Source organism: Sus scrofa, chromosome 6 (assembly GCF_000003025.6).
Source record: "Sus scrofa isolate TJ Tabasco breed Duroc chromosome 6, Sscrofa11.1, whole genome shotgun sequence".
NCBI classification, from domain to species: Eukaryota; Metazoa; Chordata; class Mammalia; order Artiodactyla; family Suidae; genus Sus; species Sus scrofa.
Genome location: NC_010448.4, coordinates 167,380,718 through 167,403,636, shown reverse-complemented (window position 1 = coordinate 167,403,636; position 22,919 = coordinate 167,380,718). Strand labels below are relative to the sequence as shown.

Sequence of the window (22,919 nt, the reverse complement as noted above, 5' to 3'; positions counted from 1 at the left end):
TAAAACAGAGGGCTCAGGGAAAACCTCTCCGAAGAGGTGACAGATGAACCGAGGTCCAGATGGCCATGAAGAGCCAGCTCGGGAAGGTCCAGAGGGGTTCGGGAAAGGGCTGGGGCGGAAAGGTGTGTGTTTACTCAGGGACTGCACAGAAAGCCAGTGTGAACTGCAGCAGGGGGTGTTGGGGAGGGCCGAAATCGGTGCGAGGTAGGTGAGGATGCGTCCTGGTGACCTGCAGTTTGGTTTTATTCAGAGGGCGGTGGACCATCACGACGCGGTCGACGATTTAGGACAAGCAGGCTGGCCTCGCCAGAGAACCGACTGAGGGGCACGAGCGGGAGCTGGCCCCTGCCCCCGGCAGCCGTCAGCGGTGGTGACGTGGGCCTGGACGGTGGCCGTGGACACAGACATAAGTGGAGGGATTTACAGTCTATTTAGGGATTAGCAGGATTTGCGGATGAATTGGGTGAGAGAGCGCCAAGGACAAGAAGTGAGTCAGGAAGGACTCTGTCCAATTGGCAAGACAGAGGGTTGTTTCTAGGACAGGTGTTCTCTTTGTAGAAGGTGAGGATCCGGGGAAACGGGACTGAGAAGGAGCAGAAGGACTCTGAAGTCTTGCTTGACCAACCGCCTTAGCCGGGCCTTGCCTTTCTCCCCACCCAAGCCAGGACCGCCACCCTCCATCGTGGTCTGAGGCATCAGGCTTATCCCCGCCCTTTCTTTGAGTTCTGGCCCGCCCCTGGCCTTCCACGTCGCCTCATACAGCAGTGCCCACACGTGGTGACATCACCCCGGCCACCTCTTCTGCTTCTGCCCCTGGGCTGCTAGACAGTTGAGAGAGACACACGAACACACGTGTTGGCCCCACCACGGTGTCCTGGTCTCCAGCCTCTGCCCGCGCCCTGTGCTCCTCAGCAGTCCCATCCCCGGCTGGCTCACCACCGTGACTGTTCCAGCCTTGACTGTTCATCGGTCAGCACAGCCCACACCTGGGCACCCACAGTCCCCAACCCCAGCGAGTCCCCAGAGAAACGAGTCTCTGCGTTGAGCTCTCCATCAGGCTCCCCCAGCGCCCAGCACCCCTCTCAAGAGTAGCCGTCCTCACGTGCCCCCCCTCTTCCCAGGGAAAAGGCTGCCTGCCCTCGGTGTCCTGCCCTTGCTCTCCGATCCTGTCGTCCCCTTCACCTCCTCGGAGCCTCATTCCACTGCTCCCCCTCCGTCGTCTCTGCCTTCTCCTTCCTGGAATGCAAGCAAATGCTCAGTTCTTCCCCTCCCGCCTCGCACCCCGGCTCCCGGTCCACTTTTGTCCTCTCCGCCACGACCGCGTTTCTGTAGAACTGGTCTCCTCTCCCTGGAGCCCTTTCTCACCTCCGTCCCAGGGCAAGCCCCTGCCCTCTGGATCTGCCCCCTCTCCCCTGCTGATACCGCGCTTCCCCCAGGGTCCCGGGACTTCCGCGTGTCCCGAAGGCAGTGCCATACTGCGCCCATCCACGAGGCTCTTGTGGGGATGAGGGTGAAAGAAGATGACGTGCGCAGAGCACCTAGAGCCGCATCTAGAAGACGGCAAGAGCTCAGAAACTGTCCACTGCCCTCTCACTGCTGTTGTCAGAGGGTTGTCATGGGTGTCCCAGTTGCCTCTGTGTGTACCCACCCGCCTTACCCAGCGTCCGTGCCGAGGACTCTGAGCTGTTTATCGTCGTATTCCCCGTAACTAGTGTGGTACCTGGGATACGCTGGGGCTCAGCACGTATTGGCGAGGGGGCGGGCGGGCCCTGGGGATGGGATGGTGTCCCTGGGCTCTGGCTCAAGTGGCCTCTGTAGGCAGTCTGGCCGTCGTCGTCCAGGCTCTCCCTGGGGCAGGCGCGCTGGCCTCTCTAGCAGCTCCTGTCCTCACCTCCACACCCTTCGCTCCCCGTCCCAGGACGTCGGGCCCCTTCCCTTCCTCCTTTGTCCACACGGGTAGAGGCTGTCAGCAGAGTCCGAGGGAGCCCTGTCAGCAGCAGCCCGGGCACTGCCCCCTTGAGGGCCTCCAGCTCAGCCGCTCCTCGCCTCCTTCAGCGCAGGCCTCCCTGCCTGTCATATATGTCATGCGTGTGGCTCCAGCCTGTCTGGACGCAGATGGGGCCAGAGCCCCTCAGCAGGCAGAGGGGCAGCCGCTGGCAGTGATTCAGGCCAGGAGGGTTTGCTGGGAATCAGTGGCGACGTCCCTGGGAGCCTTTGGAGCAGGGAGATCAGAGTGTCTCGAGGAGCCACCCAGGGCAGCCCTCGGACCTCCCCAGGTGAGGACAGCTGGGTCCAGGAAGAGCCGCGCCGTTAAGGCTGCCACCCCGCGCGCGTCTCCCACGTCCCACCAGCGGCCCTTCCCTGAGCACCCACCGCATCCTGCCTTGTGCTGGGGTGGAACAGGCACAGGAGTGGGCAGCCGGTGCCAGGAGGGTGCACCAAGAGCAGTGGGGGCCTGGAGAGGCTCCCTCAGCCCATGCGGCTCAGGGAAGGCAGAGACGCTGGAGACGGGCTGAAGAAGGAGCCGAAATTCAGCCTGAGTGAGGAGGGGGAGAGCGTTTGAGGCGAAGGGGACAGCAAGTGCAAAGGCGTGGAGGCATTAAAGAGCCTGGCAGGTTCTAGAATCTGTGAGTAGCTGGATGGGGCTGGAACTTAGAGAAAGGGAGGAGATGCTGGAGGGGTCTGAGGTGGGGAGGGCAGCCCAGGGGCGTCAGGTCGTGGGGCTTCGTGAACCAGATTAAGAGCTTAAATGTAGCCTCTGGTAGCTGTTGTAGTTGTAGAAACTCCCATCAAACTAGTTGAAGCCGAAAGGAAATGGAGTGGTTTCAGGGCTGAACACTCGGGGCCGCCTGAACCAGGACTCACTCGGCATCTCTCTCCCCGCATCCTGGCTCCGTTCCCCTCTGGGTTTGTTCTAAGACAGCTTCTCTGCGTAACCACAGAATTCGGCTCCAGCAGTTCCAGGCCCAGAAGCGGCAGATGTTATTTTATTTTTTTAAGGTCCATATAATAAATATTTTCAGCTTTGCAGGCCATACGTCCTCTGTGGTCGCATTCCAACAACCGCAGACATTCAGCAAATGAATGCGTGTGGCTGTGTTTTAATAAACCTTGATTTATAAAAACAGGCAGCAAGCTCCTGGGCACAGTTGGCACACGCCCTGTTCTAGGCTTACCTGGTCTTTTTTTGGAGGGTCAGGGGAGCTGCCCCATGGCACATGGACATTTCTGACAACGCCGGACCCTTCACCTGCTGCACCGTGAGGGAACTCCAAGGCTTACGTGGTCTCTACAGCTCCCTGTCTCAGAGGAAAAAGCCAGACTCCCGTATCCCGCAGGGGCCTCCTATTAAATCCCCAAGAAGAAGTTGATTCATCCCACTTGGGTCCGGTGCCTACCGTTGAGCCAGTTACGGCGGATCGGAGGAGTGAAGTATCTGGACTGGCCAGCCTGGGCCATGTGCCCATCCCAGCAGCAGTGGCGGGGTCAGCTCGGCTAGGACCATGTGGAATGCAAAGTGAGCTGCCTTTCAGAAGAAGAGGAAAAGGCATGTAGAGATCCAGTGCAAGGTGCCAACAAGAAGAAGCATGAACTGAGTGCCCCAAGTTACCGGTGATGATCCAGCTTGAAATTCGTCATGACACAGCCCCAGGGCACCAGGCCAACCGTGGCGGTGCTGCTGCGTGCCCTGCCCTGGCCTTTTCCCTCTGAGCAGAGCTCGCAGCTCAGCTGCCTTACGTTTACACCCCGTCAGAATGCACTGGCCCTCTCACCCCCTCCTCGCCCCTTGTTGCACCTGCCTGGGTGGGACTAGAGGGTGGGTCCCTGGGTGAGGGGCCAGGCAGAAGCCCCCTTCCCTTGGCAGCCTCAGCAGTCTCTCTCCTTGACTTTTTTTTTTTTTTTCGGCTTTTTTTAGGGCCACACCTGCGTCACATGGAGGTTCCCAGGCTAGGGGTCGAATCGGAGCTGCAGCTGCCAGCCTACACCAGAGCCACAGCAACGCAGGATCCGAGTCACGTCTGTGACCTACACCACAGCTCAATGCAACGCCAAATCTGTAACCCGCTGAGCGAGGCCAGGGATCGAACTTGCAACCTCATGGTTCCTAGTTGGGTTCATCTCCCCTGTGCCACGATGGGAACTCCTCAGCTTGGTGTTGTCATCACCTCCTTCAAGATTTTGCCATACCCCTCGGTCGGCCTGAGAGCTTTACACCCCTCGCTATTCCAAAACACAAGATGCGAAGACTTATTTTCTTACGGTTATTTGTTTACCTGTGTCTCCCACAAGCTCCTGAAGGACAGGGCCACAGCTGGCTTATGTCAGGTCCCCAGCCAGCACTCAGCGCGGGACCTGGCGCCCAGTGGGCCCGTCGCTAGGCCACGTGCTCCAGCTCCATCGGGTCCTGCACCGGATCGGAGGCAGGCGCTGGGTGCCCGTGCTTGGAACCGCACTTGTTGCTGGTACCTGCTGTTTGTCCCCTTTGCCGCTTCTCTCAGGACATAGGCCCCCCTTTCTCCTCAGACGCATCTCTCCCGTGGGAGCCATGCAGGTGGGTCAGCCAGAGAAGTGGCAGCAAGACGTAAGCCGGGCAAAGCACTGACGAAGCGTCTACCTCGCCTGCTTGGACGTATAGCAAGGCCCTGCTGTGTAAGGCCATTTATGGGGGGGGCCGCCTCAGCGAGATCCCAGACAAGACCGGGTATTATCTGGGAAATGGGTGTCCCTCGGCTTTGTCCACCCCACCCCCTCCCCAGCTGGTTCCAGGAAGTCTGTGGCATTTGGCTTTCACCCCATCAAATGACAGTCCCTCTTTCTGGGCCAAAGCCTCTGGCTGAATCTGGCAGGCCGTGTGCTCTGGCCCCGGTCTCTGGATCCACGACTGGGCTCTGCCTTCTCTTTGCCTCTGGGGCTGCTTGGCTCTTCGCACGTGTTACAGAAAGTGGCTGGAAGGCTGGCCATCCAACCAAACAGGCACAGGTGGAGAGCTGAAGCTGTGTGTTGCCCCAGTGCCGCACACCCACATCTGGAGGCTCTTTGTGCAGCTGGGTCGGTGGGAGCTGGGAGGAGGACCCTGCTCGGGGTCTGTGGGTGCCCACAAAGACCTGCTCCCCTCCCAGTTAGCTTTCTTGCTGGCCTCTGGGTGCAGGCTTGATGTTCCAGGCGGGTCTCAGGACGTGGTTTGAGTGGAGGAACCAGAACTGGGGACATTCGCCTTCTACGCTGCACCTCAGCCACACTGCTGGGCATTCACTGAGCTGGGAGGTCCCATTGGGGCCGGGGGAGGGGGGTCCTGGATTGCCCATCCTGGCTGGCAGACTGGCATCATGCCGAGTCATCGTCCTCTCTTAGTTTCTAGGTCTGTGGGCAGGGCAGCCTCATGGGTCCTGGGGCCCCAGCCTTGCTATGAGAGGCACGGGGGTCAGACCCACCCTCAGCATGTGCCCCCCTAGAGCCCGGAGTCCCCACGCTGCCCTCCTCTATCCGCTGCAACTTCCGCCTCCTCCTTCCCCAGTTCCTTCTCACGCACTCACACACACCCTCCTGAAACCTGATCCCAAGACTGCTTCGCGTGCTGGGGCTCTGTGCTGGGGCTCTCGGCAGAGCTGGCGGCAGGTTGGGGCCTGTCTGCTGGAGCCTGCCCCACCCTGCCCCACTGCCCCCTGGGCCAGGGCAGGCAGGTCAGGCATCCCACACCCCTGCTGGTCTGGCCAGTTATCTGCAGCTCAAGGGCCATCTCCGCCCTGGGCACGCCCCCAAATGGGCACACTGGTCTCTGGACAGAAGCCCCCAAACTCTCTGCCAGGTGTAGCGTGGGGTTCGCCTGGACCGCCTGCAGACTTAACACAAACACACACATGCACCACCTCTACTGTCACCCCACCCCATTTCCTGTTGTGTATTGCCCTCGGCTCAGCTTCCGAGGCTTCTGCAGGCACTGAGCCGCCCACCCCGGGGGGGCTGAACCAAGCGTAGTGGAAACACCAGAGGAAGAGCCCAAATCTACCTGGGGGAGGCAGGAGCGCTGTCCTGAGAAAAGAGCATCTGAACTTAAAGACTAAGAAGGGATTTTCCGGAGTTCCCGTTGTGGCTCAGCAGGTTAAGAAACCAACATTGTGTCTGTGAGGATGCAGGGTCAATCCCTGACCTCGCTCAGTGGGTTCAGGACCTGGCGTTGCTGCAAGTTGCAGCATAGGTCGCAGACGGGGCTCCGATCCAGTGTGGCTGTGGCTGTGACATGGGCCTTGGCTGCACTCGGATTCGACCCCTCGCCTGGGAACTTCCGAGCTGTGGGCGTGGCCATAAAAAGGGGAGGGGGCTGGATTTCCCAGCCGTGGAGAGGGAAAGGGTTGAGGAATACAGGGAAGGGCGAGGCGGTGCATTTCCGGCCGAGGGCCTCACGCGTGAGTGCATGAGGACTGGCTTGTGCAGGGAGCGGCATGCAGTGCGTGGTCGGTGGACACGGCTCGTCTCAGAGGAGTAAAATCCAGATTGCAGTAGATCGACACGTGAAGGGGAGACGCAGACATCAAGACAGAATGCCCACAGCTCTTTCTCAAAGTGTTGCCATGAAGGGATAGAGAGATTGATAGCATGAGTATGTGGTCAGGGAAGCTTGCGGAGTTCGCTTTCATATAGGGGAGTCCTGAGCTTGCTGGATGCTTAGGGGGAAACAGGGGTGGGCTGCGTGGCATGATGGAGAGACCCGCGTTGGGGGGGTGGGGGGGGAGGTGCAAGACGCCGAGGCTTGGTTTTGGCTTGGTTTTGTCTGTGAAGTGAGAGAAAAGAAGAGATAGCGGCTCAAACTTGGAAAAGGATAGAGCGCTTATGGAGAGTGGAGAAGTCTGGAATAGCTCCTGAGCAAAGGTGAGGATCCAGCCAAGGCTCGAGTCCATGAATTCGTAGTAGAACCAGCCCATGTGAGAGAGAGAGAGAGAGTGTGTTCTAGCAGCACTTTGAATATATAAAGTATGAATGTAGGATTAGATTAATCTCTGATTGGGTTGAGCCTTAAGAATGAGAGAAAAAGATCATGGAACAAGAAGGTACAGCATCCTGGTGAGAGAGACCTAAAAGATGGATGGGATTCTAGCCAGGAAAGAGCTATAACTCTAACTAAAACTCAGAAGCCACAAGCAGTAAGTGGAAAGATTGATTCATTTGACTACACTTAAAACAAACAAACAAAACACACTTCTTGTAAAAGGGAGGTGAGGAGAAAGCACCACAAGCCAAGGGAACAAACTCACAGAGATGTTTGTAACTGTATCACAGAGGGCTTATATAGTTAATATATAAAGAGCTTCAAAAAAACAGAGAGAGAAGATGGTTGGCTAGTGCTGTGCTGGTGGTCGTGTTGCAATACGTGTGCATGAGGTCAGTTGTGTCGACACCTCGAACTTACACTGTGTTTGTGTCAGCTACCGTCAAGTGTATCTTAATAAAGCTGAGAGGGAAGAAGAAAAAGACCAACAACCCTTTGGAAAAATGGGCAAGAGGTCTGAACAAAGTTCACAGAAGAAGAACTGCAAATGGCCCTTCCGCGTATAAGACAGTGTTCAATTCCACTCCTGGTAAAAGAGACACACATGAAAGCCCCACGGAGAGTCTCTCCTGCCACACTGGCAAAATGGACATGTTTGTGAGGCTGGTGGGAATTATGAAATCGTATGATCCTGTTGGAGGGGAGTTTGGCATCATGGGGCAAAATTATATATGCATTTTTCCCTTTGATCCAGCAAACCCACTTCTAGGAATCTATCCCAAAGATTGGCAAATAGATAAGACCTAAGCATGGAGTTATTCGTTGTAACCACTGTTGGTGGAACCTGCTCTACAAAAGACTGGAACTACCCCAGGGGACTGACTGAATAATATATGTACATAGCTGTGATGGGCTGTTATCAAGGATCTAATTCTATCAACTGCTTTGCAGTGATCTCACCAGGATATATTACAGGGTGAAAAAAATCAAAAGGTGAAACCGTGTATATGTTACCCATTTATAGAATATAGAAGGGAATAGGGGAGTTCCCGTTGTGATGCAGAGGAAACTAACTAGGAACCATGAGGTTGCAGGTTCTATCCCTGGCCTCGCTCAGTGGGTTAAGGATCGGCCGTTGCTGTGAGCTGTGGTGTAGGTTGCAGATGAGGCTCGGATCTGATGTTGCTGTGGCTGTGGTGTAGGCCGGCGGTTGCAAGTCTGATTCAACCCCTTGCCTGGGAACCTCCATATTCTGCAGGTGCAACCCTAAAAAGCAAAAAAAGAAGAAGGGAATAGGAATTCACATACATATTATATATTTCTTTCTATCAAAAAAACAACAAAGAAGGAAAAATAAAAACTAATGAAGATGCATCCCACGTGGGAATTAAAGTAACAAGAGTCAGAAACAGAAATGAAGGTTTGACTTCTCTGAATATATCTTGCTTTGTGGATTTAATTTTGGAATTCTGTAGTTTTATATCAGCATAAGACAGAATTAATTAAAATGAGAGAGAAGCAATGTCCAAGAAGCAAAACCAAAATGAAACAAATGAATCTGACTATCAGGTAAACTCAGCAGGATTATTTCAAAATAATTTTGCAGTAGCAAGGTCACTTGTCTGTACTTCTCCGATGGGGTATATACCCCAAGGCAAAAAAGAATAGCAGAGAAGCTTCAAGTTGTTCTCAGTAACGATTGTGTTATAGTGGTGACACTGGTATCCTCATGCTGAGACGCTTCTGTGTGTTTTCCATGGGTACCTCTACGCGAGGCTGCATTGGGGTAAAGCAAATGATTATGTTAATATCACTGTGAACAAGGGTATCAGCTTCAGGGGTGTAAATGGAAAATCGAATGGTCTCAACAGATTTTTTCATTTGTGTGTCCTCATACATTTGATTTTGAGGGGGCAGTTTTTGTCGTGTTACCAGCAGCTTATGGCTTTTCCTCTGTCCCTTTGCACAGCAATGTATTCATAGTATTATAAGGTGAAAAACATGGCCTACGGAACAATTTAAAAAATACTATGGGAAAAGGAAAATTTTTTTTTTTTTTTGTCTTTTTGCCATTTCTTGGGCTGCTCCCGTGGCACATGGAGGTTTCCAGGCTAGGAGTCGAATCGGAGCTGTAGCCACCGGCCTACACCAGAGCCACAGTAACGTGGGATCCGAGCCGCGTCTGCAACCTACACCACAGCTCACAGCAACACCAGATCCTTAACCCACTGAGCAAGGCCAGGGATCGAACCCGCAACCTCATGGTTCCTAGTCGGATTCGTTAACCACTGAGCCATGATGGGAACTCCGAGAAAAGGAAAATATTTAAAAAATAATGTGGGACAATTAACCTGTTGGCATGGATATATATACCAACAGGTTAATTGTCTCTGTGTTGTAGGATTATGGGTATTTGCGTGTGTGTGTGTGTGTGTGTGTGTGTGTACGCACGGGCATGTGTGTGTGCCTCTGTCTTTTTTCCAAAATTAACACATATTACGAACAACACTAAAAATAAGTGTTTTAAGTAAAAATTAACATAATGAACTTTCCAGTCAACTGCGGGGGAAGGGAGAGGACAAGGAAAAAAATACGTTGGGACCATTTAGCTAGATTGTAGGAGATTTAGCTGGCACGTGACATCCATGGCCTATTGAGAAGCAGGTAGAAATCCTGTCCAAGCCTGACCGAGAACCTGCAAAACTTTCATAAACTCAGTCCTGACACAGGAGGGTTCTTGCCTGAGGCTTATCCGGGGACCTTGTGGACTCTGGCCAGGACACTTGGGGACTCTGGTAAAACATCAAATGTATGCGTGTCCCAGGTGTGAGGCATGTGCGTGACCCCCGTACACAGCCGAGAGGTGCGCCAACCCTGGAGCCTGGAAGCAAAAGCCGCCCTTCGGGAATGGTCTTCCATGCTTCCGCTGCTGACAGCTTCTTCCCAAGCAGCAAGGGATGGGGAGGGAGCAGCACGGACGGTTTCCTGCCTCTTTCAAGTTCGCTTCAAAACCTTTCCTATGCTGGACCTCTGAGCCGTTGCCGATGTTACCCCCCGGGTTTGGTACTCGTGCTGGTCAGTGGTGATGGGGATGAGAACCGGATGCTGAGGCCTGAGTTTCGTCGGGAGGCCTGAGTTCTGACTTCTGGGCTGGACGGGCCTCTCCTCCAGTCTTCAGTTTGTCCGTGGGGCTGATTCAGGCTGGTAAAAACAGAGACAGGAGTTCCCCGGCAGCTCAGCAGGTTGAGGAGCTGGCATTGTCACGGAGGTGGTGCGGCTTCGATCCCTGACTCCCGCCACCAAAAGAAAAAAAGAAAAGAAAAGACACAGAGACAGAGACAGCCACCCAGGTCTGGGCCTCCGCACATTCATTCTCGGTCAGGGAGGCCCTGAGCAGACCCCACAGCAAGGCGAACTTGCTGTAGTAAGTGACCAGGTGCTGGCCTCGGCCCAGGCTGCCGGGTGCGCTGAAAAGGCCTCAAAAGCAAGGTGCTAGGTTCCAAGTGAAGTCATGTTGTCCAAGCATCTCTGAAGAGCTCGGTTCCTCCTGCCTCTCTGCACCTGCTTCCTTCGGCATCCCTCCGATGCACACATCCCCCGCAGTGCCCGCTGCCCTGCCCGCTCCTCAGCTTCCCAGGAAGAGCGAGGCTTGCCTCTTCTCCTCACAGCTCAGCATCACCTCTTGCTTCCACCTCTCCCCCTTTCCCTCCCATCTTTCTCTGCCAAAATTCCCTCTCCCCATAAGCCCATGTCCCTCCCCCACCTCCCGGGGAGCTCAGTGTCCCCTCTGTCCCCCGCTCTCTGCCAGCAAAAGTGCTCAGGCTGCTGCTTGTCTGAAGCCTCCCCAAGGCCCTTCCTCCCAGCCACAGGATACTGTGATTTTTCTCTGTACAAAGTGACCGGGTCACTTTGTTGTACAGCAGAAATTACACAACCTTATAAATTAACTATACTTCAATAAAACATAAAAAAAAAAAATAACCCTCTAGCTCCTATGGCTGTTCATCTGCTTCGCCCTCTCGCCATGAGTTCTCTTTCCTGCTCACCCTGGGTGGTCCATCTCCCCAATTCTGCTTCTCTGCCCTGACTGTATTTGGGGTGTTTTTCTGCTCAGCTGAACAGGGTCTCTCCGTGTTCGCAGACAGCAGTGACTGTTTGATGGATGCACGCCTGGATAACCTGCCAGAGAGCCTCCCGCTCTGCGTCGTAATCCCTGCTAAGTGCATCTTGTCTCTCCCCCCCGCCCCACTGGCCACATAAGGACTAGGCAGGCCTGCTGCTCCGAAGCCAGGCTCTGCTGAACAAGACCTGGCAGACCCCACACAGCAGCCACCCAGTGAGCAGGCGGGGTGGGGAAGGGGGTGCCAGAACGTGGAGGGTGGCTTCTGGCAGATGCACAGCCAGGACGGATGGACAGAAGAGCCAACCAGCACTGCAGCCAGTGCACCTGGGGACCCCTCACCAGCCCCATTATATTCCAGGTTCTCCAAACCAGCACCCATGTTCCTGGATGACTCCTTCCGAAAGTGGGCCAGGATCCGGGAATTTGTGCCGCCTTTTGGGATCAAAGGTCAAGGTATGTTGGGACCCCTGCCCCACTCTGCATGAACATCGCATGCCCTGGACCATGCCCCTGCACCTCAGGCCAGGGCTATACCCTCAGAAGTGTCTCTGCTGGGGATCCACCCCTCTCATCAGCCTCTCCCCTCTTCCCTGCCCTTCCTTTTTGCTAACTTTAGTGGAATGTTCAAAGCCCACCACTTTGCCAGGGGCCAGGCACACAACAAGGAGGTAAGCCAGCGTGGTCCCCATCCTCAGAAAGCTCCCGTCTAATGCAGACACAGGTGCCTCGAGGGCAGGACAGTACGGATTCTGATGAGGGAAGGACACAGTGCTGTGAGGTCACAGAAGAGGGTGCCAGAGGCATCGGCGCCAGAGAACTAGGTCTGAGGGGGGAGTCCCAGAGAAAATAAAGGCCCTCCGTGCCCTACGACCACCCCCAGGCCCCTCCCTCATCCCCTCCTGGTGTTTCTTACCCTAACCTTGCCTCCCCTCCAGTCCTTTCTCATCCTGTCCTCGGGCTGGCCTTTCCCCTTGTACTCTCAGAAATGTCCCCTTCCATTGCCTTAGGGACCTCACCCGTGCTGTTTCATGGCAGGGTAGAGTTTGGGCTTTAGGGTCAGACAGAGGACCAGATCCCAGTATTATCTCTTTGCTAACTGTTGCTGTGGATAAGTTACTCGTCTCTCTGTGCTCTAGTTTTTTTCATCAGTTAAATTGAAAGAAGAATACCATTGGTTTAGGTGTGGTCAGGATTAGATAACTGTTACGTGTGATAGCATTTGACCAGAAGACTCAAGAATGTTCAAGCCCTCTACTCAGCCAGCCCACCCCTCCCTGAAAAGACAGCGACCAGCAAAGGGAGGCTCTTGAGCTGGAGCTTTGCCATTAAACCTCCAAGGACGCATCTAGCGGATTGGGTTGAACCCTGCAAAGAACTCCTTTATCCTGGCTGCCGGTAGCCAAGCAGCCTAACTTTTCTCCTAAATCCTCACTTGAGATTCTGATCCTACTAAGCTACAAGGGGCAGGAAGGGCCAATACACAGCCCACTGGCCAGCAAGAAAGAGCCCCCAATGGTTTATGGCGCTTCTGCTCGGGTTCCCTCCTAGATAACAAACCCCAATCCATGTCCTTGACCTTGACCAGTTAGTAACAATCTGCTTTTCCTCAGAGGTGGAATTGGAGGTGGGAAAGGAGGGGATCAGTGGCCTTCCCCCGAAGGCACCATAAAGTGTGTCTGAAGACACTTAGTATAGACTGTCCCTTAAAGGCTTGTTTCCTTGCCCTTCTCTCATTTGACCTCTGGGAAGATGGCCTGTAGCCTCCGTCTCCTCTCCCTCCCCATTTACTCCTGAGGACTCTCTCCTCCCCTCACCCCTTCAGTGCCGCTTCGCGGTGCCCCCAAGAGATCCAGAGGGCACTTTCCAGTCCGAACTTGACCTCTTGGCTGCACCTGACCGTGTTGTCCACCTCGTGTTTTAAAACCATCACGAGGTTGTTGTTTCATTTTGGAGGCATCCGTTTATTACATGAAATATTTCAAGCATATAAAAAAGGCATAAAGACCAATCTAATGAGCACCCATGTACTCCCTACCCAGCTTCAGAAAACTTGAGACACGATCCGAGTTCCATGGCCCCCTTCCCCCTCCATTCCCCTGCTTCCCCAGGAGACCCATATCCTGGTAGCAATGTTATTATCCCTCTGTGCCAGTTTATGTATTTCTACAGCATATTTATAGATCCATTAAAAATGGGGCATGGTTTGGGCACGGTTTTGAACTTTACCAGCAGTATTGTATATATGCATGTGTGTATTTTTCAAATTGATGTTTTGGCTTATGCTTTGCGAATGTGTCTGTATTCGTACATGTAACTCCGGGTCCTTGATTTTGTAGCCACTTTGTAGTATCCACAGAGCGCATTTCGTCTGTTTGACTTGGGGAGACATTTAGGTTTTGCCTCCAACACTTTGCTCTAACAAACGGTTCTGCAGAGAACATTCATGCCCAAGGCTTCTTAAACAGGCGTGGGAGTTTTCTGATGCTCCAGCTAAGAGTAGAGTCATGCGCAGCTCCGCCTTTCCTGGATGTTAAGACGCTCTCTGCTGTGGTCGTGCCACCTCACCTTGTCTGTAGGTCTTTGTGTACCTTATCTTTTATCTTCCTAAGAACTCTGCACAGTAGGAACTACGATCGTTTGAAAGATGGGGGCGCTAGGCGTTCCCCTTGGGGCTCAGTGGTAACAAACCCGACTGTTATCCATGAGGACACGGGTTTGACCCCTCACTCAGTGGGCTAAGGATCCGGCATGGCCAGGAGCGGTGGTGTAGGTCGCAGAGGCAACCAGATGCTGTGTTACTGCGGCTGTGGCACAGGCCGGCCGCTCTAGCTCCAATGTGACCCCTCGCCTGGGCACCTCCCTCTGCCACGGGTGCGGCCCCAAAAAGGAAGAGAACGAAAGACAACAAAGATGAGGAAACTAAATCTCAAAGAAAGTGAGTGGTTGGTTGATCGAAGGTCCCAGAGCTCATAAGCAACAGAGCCAGAATTTTGAGTCCAAAGCTGATAGCATAATCCGTTCTATTATAATGCTCGCATTATACCAGCGTTTGAAAAGAGAGCAGTCATCGTGGCCAAAGCCAGACAGAGGCTGGGAGGATGGGGTCTGGTTATGGTCACAAGGTCGGAGGCGCAGAGGTCCCGGGGCCCTTGCTGGGGGCAGCCTGAGAGCGGAGAGCAGGTGGGCAGATGCCGGGCCCCAGGGCTCGAAGAGGTAAGGAGGTAGAGACAGCCTGGCAAGACAGGATTAGAGATCAGCCGGTCGGAGGGAGGAAGGTATCAGAAAAGGAGGCGGGGTGGCCTGACCTGGGCAGTTGGCGGGGACCACGCTGGCTCTTCCACTGGTTGTCTCCTCACTTGCCCCCAGCTATCTGCTCGGCGGGGGCACAGAAGGGAGCGTGGGGTCTCTGGGGGAGACCGAGATGCCCCAGCTTCCAGGCAAGGCCCACACCTGGGATGCCCGTCCCTGGGGCCTGACGGCAGAGCCTCCAAAAGCCAGGTGGGAGGTCCAGGAGAGGGCCAGGGAAGCCTAAGGAGCGAGCTGTGTGCTGGGGCTCGGGCCCGGGGCCAGGCACAGGTGTGCGTGCCCGCCTCTGCTGCCTCCGTCTCCTTTCTCAGGGAGAAAGTGGCCCAGCCCTGTGCCCGGAGTTCCCTCCTCCACCTTCCCATCCCGCTTAGCCCCCCAAGCAGGTGCCTTGAAATCGGCACCTCAGCGAACATCTTATGGGGACTTAAGTGACCCTCTAACCGTGACCGCCCTTCTCTGTCCACAGACAATCTGATCAAAGCCATCCTGTCCGTCACCAAAGAGTACCGCCTGACCCCGGCCTTGGACAGGTGAGCCCCTCGCTGCCCAGCCTCCTGGCGCTCGGCTGCCTGGCATGTGCAGAGATGCAGAGGCCCCGCTGGCCTTGCCTGGACCTGGGCACCTTGTCTAGCGCACCCACACGTCCGCACGCATGTGCACACACACCGCCTGGGTGAGCAGATGAGTGGGGCCGTTGCGCCGGGCCGGCCACACCCGTGGGCTGGAAGCAGTTGGCAGGGCATCTCCCCTCGGACTGGACTTCCTGGGCCAGGATGAGCTCAGTGTTGGGGCTGGGGCAGCTGGAGGGGCTTCAGTCCAAGACGCGGTGACATAGCGCTCAAGCAACAGATCCTGGACGGGGGGAGCCCGAGCCTCAGAGGGGGGAGAAGCAAAATGAATAGACAGATCACTCCCGGCTGCATGGGGGCTTCTGAGTTAAAATCAAGTCCAGCCTTGAGTCCTGGAGCCTCCAGGCCCGTTCTGTTCTCACTTTTCTGGCGTAGCCCTCGAGCTCAGCCCACTTTTCCCTCTCCCCTGAAGCTGCCTAAATCTTGGGGAGTCTTTAACCCAGGACGCCAGCTTCCCTCCCTTCCTCACCACCTGAGACCTGGTGCCCAGGCCCCTTCCACACCCAGGTTTTCCCAGAGAAGCGTCAGGGCGCAGGGGCATCTGAGAGCCCGAGCTGCTCAGCCCTCTGCAGCATGGTTCTGGGCGCTCAGATATGCTGCCGGAAGGCCACTGGTCTTCCTTCGGCCCAGCCTGTGCCTGGCCGAGGCAGTGAGGTCAGGGGCCAGAGGGCGGGGCTCAGAGGAGACCTGGGACAGCTCGCCAGACGTCTCTGCCTCTGTCCCCTCAGCCTCAGCTGCCGCCGCTGCATCATCGTGGGCAACGGAGGTGTCCTCGCCAACAAGTCTCTGGGGTCACGAATTGATGACTATGACATTGTGGTCAGGTGAGCCCCCCCAAGCAGGGCCCAAACTCTGGTCCCTGAGCCCACTGAGAACTCTCCATCTGGACCGTCAGGCTGGAGCTCAGTAGAAACTTCAAGAAGCCTGGGTTGGAGGCCTTTGGAACAGAAAGCCAGGTGCCACCAGGTGGCCTGGGCTCCCCTACCCTCTGCACCTGGCGTATCCTGGGGTCCTGCCGCCTCCCCGCCACAGAGGCCTCCAGACCACACGCGGTGCCCCCGAGGCGGGCTCTGATGGGGTCTGCTCTCCGCAGACTGAACTCGGCGCCAGTGAAAGGCTTCGAGAAGGACGTGGGCAGCAAAACCACACTACGCATCACCTACCCCGAGGGCGCCATGCAGCGGCCCGAGCAATACGAACGCGATTCTCTCTTCGTCCTCGCTGGCTTCAAGTGGCAGGACTTCAAGTGGCTGAAGTACATCGTCTACAAGGAGCGAGTGGTGAGCTCCCTGTGCACCCGCCCCGTCCCCTCTTGCCCTGGCCCTGCTCGGCTTCCAAGGCAGCCCCTTCCCCCGAAGCGGGCAAAGAACAAGTGGGAGCCTTTCAGAAGAAGCCCTGAGAGGGAGTTCCCTTGGGGCGCCACGGGTTGAGGATCCGGTGTTGCTGCAGCTGTGGCGTCGGTTGCAGCTGCAGCTCCGGTTCAGTTCCTGGCCCAGGAACTTCCACTTGCTGCAGGCGCGGCCAAAAGAATTAAAACACACAAAAGGAAGCATTGAGAATTCCCAGAAAGCGGGAGACGGGAAGGTCACCGGCCCAGACGCCGGGAGCTGATGTGTCTGCTACCTGCCTTCAGTTCCGCAGGCTGCAGGTCCTTCCTCAGTCCCTCAGCAGCCCCTGTGGGACCGTCCCTTAGCTCCTGGGTAGGGGAAGCTCTCCCCTGGCTAGGCCAGCGTTACCACTGAGCTTCACAACCTCCCACCCTCACGTTGCATTTGCCCCGAAAGCCCACTTACCCTCTGCGAGGTCTCTCTGCCTCTGGTCGTGTGGGTCCCCAGTCGTTCCCAGCCTTGTTTGGACCCTGGGGCCATTCCACAGGGACAGCAGGCCCCTTGACCTGAGGGTGCCCGGTCCCAAACCCATACGTCCTGCCTCCCTCCGCATTGTGCTCTTACCGCTGACTTGCGGTTGGGCCCCCAACCTCCCAGGGAGGCTGGTTCCGCTCTGGGAACAGTCCGATTCCATCTTCACCATGCTAGGCAGACAAGGGCCAGCGCCCATGGTCAGGTGGGATCCGACCGCTTCCCAGCGGGCCTCTCCGAGTCTCCTCTGAGTCCTCTGTCTCTCAGCTCTGGGCCAACGTGTCCAGGCTCATTTCCCCGCCTCCCCTCAATCAGCTGTCACCAGCCCCCCAGAGGAGGGGCTCTGCAGAGTTCAGGCCATTCATCTTCCAGCTCCCAAGCCTCTTGCCAGAGGGGACCGATGACAGACAGCCCTCCGCCTACAGTAAGAAGCCAGTTCTTCCTGGAGGCTTAGAGAGAGCCGGGGGGGCTGGCATAGCTTCTCCTGCCTATGGAAGTCTCAGTGCAATTTGGTTTAACTCCACAGCCTTTTCCCAAGCAAGGCCAGGGGCAGGCAGTGTCAAGTAGGTAGCAGGCGAGAGAGAAGACAGAAGTCAGGTCCAGAAATTCAGGTACGCGGGACAGTGGGACAGGGGAGCCCAGCTCAGAGCCAGGCCGGATGTGGCAGCCGGGCTCCCCAGAGGGGAGGAGACTTTGGCTTCAGCCCGTGCCCGACTGCAAGCAGGCCCGCTGCCCACGCGCAGCAGGCACCACGGGGGCTGAGGGGGCCCCCCTCTGTTTCCTGAGACACTACTGTCCTCAGCACCCTTCTTGAAGGCAATAGAATTGGGGTCACAGGTAGGCACGTTTAAGGGAGAAATGGGAGGAAATTGGGTCTGTGCTGGTGAACCCCAGAGAGCCTGGGGGCTGCTTCCTCGCCCAGCCTTCTGCCCATCTGCCCACGTGCCCACCTCCTCGTGGCATATCCTTTGCTCTGCCCGTGGACACCTGTCAAAGGCGCTCCCAGAGGTCAGGGCCCAGAGCTCATTTGCTCTTCCTACCCCCCAGTGCCCAGCCGCCACCAGGAACGGTCTGCAGTTGGCTGAGACACCATTTCCCGCTTCCCGCGGGGCAGATGGGGATGGGACGGGCCGCCCAAACCAGGAGGCCAAAGGGTGGGTCAGGGTCCGCCAGGTGGGTGTTGCCACGTGTTCCTTCCAAGGATGCCAAGGTCAGATGATTCAGGACTCTTAGAATTTATCCGAGGGAGTAAAGAACGAACGAAGAAAAGCCAGGTAGGGTCCCAAGACTCAGGATACTCGGGGAGCGGGCAGCAGGGCCTCACTCTTCCCAGCAGGACCCAGGAGCTCACTGCCTGGCCTTGGCCTTGGGGGCAGGCCTGCCCGAGGAATCGACTGGGCGGTTGGGATGAGGAGGTGTGGGCTGGGCTCGGGCACACACTCACCGTGCCCAAGTCTGTGGCCTGCCCCGGCCAGGCCTGGGATCTGGGACCAGCCCTGTGGTCCTTGGTGAGGTCCCCTTCCTGGGGTTCAGGGTGTGGGTGGGAAGGGGAGGGGGTTGGAAGGGGTCTTCTGACTTCCATCCCGGCTCCAGGGGTAAAGGTGATTTGGGCCTAGGAGTTCCCGTTGTGGCTCAGCGGTAGTGAACCCGACTAGAATCCATGAGGACTAGGATTCGATCCCTGGCCTTGCGCAGTGGGCTAAGGATCTGGTGTTGCCGTGAGCCACGGTGTAGGTCGCAGATGAGGCTCGGATCCCGCATTGCTGTGGCTGTGGCATCGGCCGGCAGCTGCAGCTCCGATTCAACCACTAGCCTGGGAACTTCCATATGCCCCAGGTGCAGCCCTAAAAAGATCCCTGCCCCCCCCAAATTATTTGGGGCCTTTAGAGTGAGTTGCCAGAGGAGAGCCAGTGGTGCCCATGGCCTCACCACTCCCGGCACGCAGAGTGGGCCCGCCCAGGCCCTTCTGTTCCCTCTAGTGCCCTAGTACCTCCGGTGCCCTCTCCACCCCTGTCCCAGGGCTGGTGCCTTCAGGACCTCTCCCACACAGGACTGCACCTCTCTGGCATCTGAGACCCAGGGAAGTGCGGGAGAGGCTGCTTCTCCCGTGCCCTCCTGTCTGGCGCCCAGCTGCAGGCTTGCCCTGCTCCAGCAGGGATGTTTCTAACCCTGCCACCCCAGGCTCCTGGAGAGTGCTCGGCACCTGTCTGAGCCTCACCTGCAGAATTCTGGCAGGCGGCAGCTCTGTGCGGGAGCCAAGGCCTGGCTGGGCAGGACTGGAACAGGTATTTGGCCTCAGTTGTGGTGGCGGCCCGCCTCTTGCCATGTGAGCAGTTGCTCACCGCATGTGTAACTTCCGGGTACCCGGGAGTCCTGAGAGGGTAAGAGAAGGAGAGAGAGAGAGGAAAGGGAGGCTGACCACCCCAGAACAGCCTTGCTAGAGTCAGCCATGAGGCTGCTCTCCTCTTCACCATGTGTGGCTATTTGACTTCCTGGTTCACTAGGCAATAGCACAGGCAACTCCAACAAGTTACCTCTCGAGGCCCTCAATCTCTCATGTCCCAGGAAACCAAGCCATCAAGCAGGTGGAGCAGTTCCCAGCAGGCCTCGTGTGCGCGGGGCAGCTCAGAAGAGCACCCGTGGATGTTAAGTTGGGGAGCTGAGGTCAGGAGGGAGGGGGACCGGCGATGGGGAGACGCAGAGGAGTGTAGGTGCTTGGAGAGAGGGGGAGCCTCCAGCTCATGTGACATTCTTCTCAGAGGTACATCTGGTGCCACCCCTCCACACACACACTCCTCTGCCAGGCATCAGTGGGTGTTCTCTGTGCTGGCCCTATGCGGCTTCCTGGAAACAGAAAGATGAATTAAACACTAATTCTGATCCACAGTCACTTAGTCGAATGGGAGAGACGGTCCCCAAACTGGAGTCCTAATGCAGTGCCATGCCCTGAGCATCCTCCTCCAGGCACCTGATGAAGGCTGGAGATGCCCTATGCGTGGTCCCGCTCTATCCCTTGTCCCGAGGAAGGAGCCCTGGGTCTGGAGAGGATAGGACGCATGAGAGGCGGAGTCGCATGCTGTGTCCCCACCCTCTGCCAGCCTCCCCCACCTCGCCCCAGGATGCTGGTGACCCAGCACTTCAGAGGCCCCGGGGAGCTGCCTTCCCAATCTCCTTGGCTGCCGCCTCCCGCTTTTCATCCTGACTTGTGAAACTGGAAAGCTGGCCTCACTACTGAGCAGCCTCTGACTGGTCTTCTTGTCACCAAAGCCGGAGGCCTGGGCTGCGCTGGTGTGGGTGTGTTTCCAGCCCAGCAGAGGGAGGGGAGAGGGCTAGGGGGTTGGCCCCTGGACAGCCTTGACCCAAGCCTGACCTTCCAGCTGTAGTTCAGTCCTGGGGGAAGGAGGGGGGAGTCTAAGAGGCTGGCCAGGGCCCTGCATCCATGCACATGGGGAAGAGGCCCCCAGCGTTGAGAGACATTGTGGATGAAGCGAAGAAAGCATCTCGGGCCTTGGAGTCATGCGGTCTTGGTTTTTAGTTTAGACTCTGTCACTTGTCAGCTGGGTTGCCCTAGGTAAATCACCGAGGCCCCTTAGACTTGGTCTCGTCTCTAAAACCCGAGTTGTACTACCCGTCTTTCAGTGTTGGTTTAAAAATTAAACACCACGGAGTTCCCGTCGTGGCTCAGTGGGTAACGACCCCGACTAGTATCCACGAGGACGCGGGTTCGATCCGTGGCCTCGCTCAGTGGGTTAAGGATCCAGCATTGCTGTGAGCTGTGGTGTAGGTCACAGATGTAGCTCGGATCTCACGTTGCTGTGGCTTCGGCAGCTGCGGCTCTGATTCCACCCCTAGCCTAGGAACCTTCATGTGCCGCAGGTGCAGCCCTAAAAAGACAAGAAATAAAACATAAATAAAAATTTAAATTAAACAAGGTGAAACATCGAAGCACCTGGCATAGTACTTGACCCTTAGTAAGGTCTGTCTATGGCCATTATTAATACTAGTTAGCATTTTATTACCACTGCTGGTGGCTGCTGCTGTTAGGAATTAAGCCCAGGCGCAGCAGGGAGTGAAGCATTCGCCTGTGGGCTCACAGTCTGGGAATCCACAGGGCAAATGGCCAGCAGCTCCCTGCATCTGAGGCCTTATGGGACCAGGCCTGAGACGGGGGTGGAAGGTCCCTCTGCACCTAAACCTGCACTCTGTTCCAGGCCTGAGAGGGCTGTGGCGCCTTGGGTCGGGCTCTGTCCAGAAGAAGCTCAGTGTGGATACCACCTTGCTTCTGGGGTGGTGCAGGCACCTAAAAAGCATGGTGAGGCTGGCACACACTGTGGTCTCCTACTGCTTGGTGAGGCCTCTGCTGAGCCAGCTCCATGGTCCTCACGCCACGGTCTCGTTTCCAAGTCTGAGACAAGCTCCCTCAGGTACCGTGTCCCTTGCTGCCATTTCCAGTGGACACAGCTCTTTCTTACCCATCCCTTATCCCCTGCGAGGACCAGGGAGACTCCCTGCACAGTCCCCATCCCCGCATCCTGCCCACTGCTCCTCCACCCCCGAAAAAGATGCTCGGGGATTGGAGCTCACGCCGTCACCGCCTGTGCTCCTCTTCCTCCCTGTCATCCGCAGCCTCTTGGTTACTTGCCCCCCACTCATCGTGAGCACTGCTTCTCCTCCTCCTCCTCCTCCTCCTCGTCCCGCTTCCTCCGTCCTCATCACAGCTATCATTTATTATGTGAATTTCAGGTGTTCGCTAGCTTTCTTGGGACTCCTTCCTTCAGGTCTCATCATGACCCTATTCGATAGATACTGTTCTGACCCCCATCTTGGGGTTTCGGAAACAGAGGCTCAAAGAAGATGAGTCACTTGCTCAGGTTCACACAACCGGGTCAGTGACAGAGCTGAATTCAGACCCAGCTCTGACGGCCCAAGGGATCTCCCTGGGAAATGAATCTGACCACATCAGCCTCCCGCTTAGAAGTCGCTGTCCATCAGCCCCACCTGCTGTGGTCTGTGGGAAAGAGAAGGGCTCCCTTTCCCCGAGTTTGTCCCCATGCCAGGCCCTGGGCTGCACGATTGACGTGCACCGTCTCAGGCAGCCATCTCGACACCGCTGGGAGGCCAGCGCTGTGAGCGGCAGTGAGTGGAAGAGCAGCGTTTGGGACCAAAGGTGTCTCGCCTTAACCCTCACACTGTAACACCTCCCGTTCACTCGTGAATTCATTCATTCAGCAAATCCCAAGCAGTCACCAAAGTCACTGGAGCCCTCTGTTTCCAATACTGTCTCTCACTTGGCAACCCCTTCTCTCCCTCACTTCCTCTGTATCCAGCCGGTCCAGTACCAGGGGTCCCACATGGAGAGATGGCAACGCCTGGTGGTGTTACCTTAATGGCACCTTGGTGGCGCGTGCCACTCCCCTGTCCTGTCCCTGGTCACGGTTCTCAGAACCTTCCGTCCCCAGAGCTCTCATATCCAGCTCTGCAGGGAAAACCGGGGTCACCCCTAGTCAAGAACGCTCAACTTCCCCCCACAACCTGAAAGCCCACCTGCACGCCATCCATTCCTCCATCCATCCTCCACCAGCCCTTCTGCGCCTCTCCTGTTCACGGTCACTTTTCTCCTCGCTCTGGATGCCACCTCCTGCCACCTTTATCAGAAGCTGTCTTTTTCCTCCCATCTCTTACCTCACCTCCTCCTCCCACATCCGTGCATTTACCCAGGTCTCTCGCACCTCAAAACTGAAATCCCCCTCTTTGGCTGGTGCTCTCCCTTCTTGTCCACGTTTCTGGGACGAGCCATCCCCTGGCCATGATACATCTCCAAGGTTCTCCCTTCTGTGTCTCAACTCTCCAGTCTGCCCTCCAAACCTAGCCCTCTGCGGCGGCAGCGACCTTCTGATGCTAGATCCAGTGGGCTCAACCCCCCTCCCTTCAAGGTGAACTTCAGTGAGCATTTGCTGTGTACTGGGCACACTGGTACATTCTCGGGGTAGTCTTTGATTCGCACAAACTCATGGCCA

General features: G+C 56.4%; 1 protein-coding gene across 14 annotated transcripts in view; it reads left to right on the top strand.

The window, feature by feature from the left end:
* The window catches only part of ST3GAL3 (ST3 beta-galactoside alpha-2,3-sialyltransferase 3), a 233,545-nt gene that overhangs the window by 193,256 nt on the left and 17,370 nt on the right, over positions 1-22,919 (top strand). For all 14 annotated transcript variants that reach the window (XM_021093466.1, XM_021093478.1, XM_021093470.1 and 11 more), the window contains 4 exon segments: positions 11,467-11,561; positions 14,881-14,944; positions 15,772-15,867; positions 16,137-16,323. In XM_021093466.1, coding sequence (XP_020949125.1) covers positions 11,467-11,561; positions 14,881-14,944; positions 15,772-15,867; positions 16,137-16,323 — 442 coding nt within the window.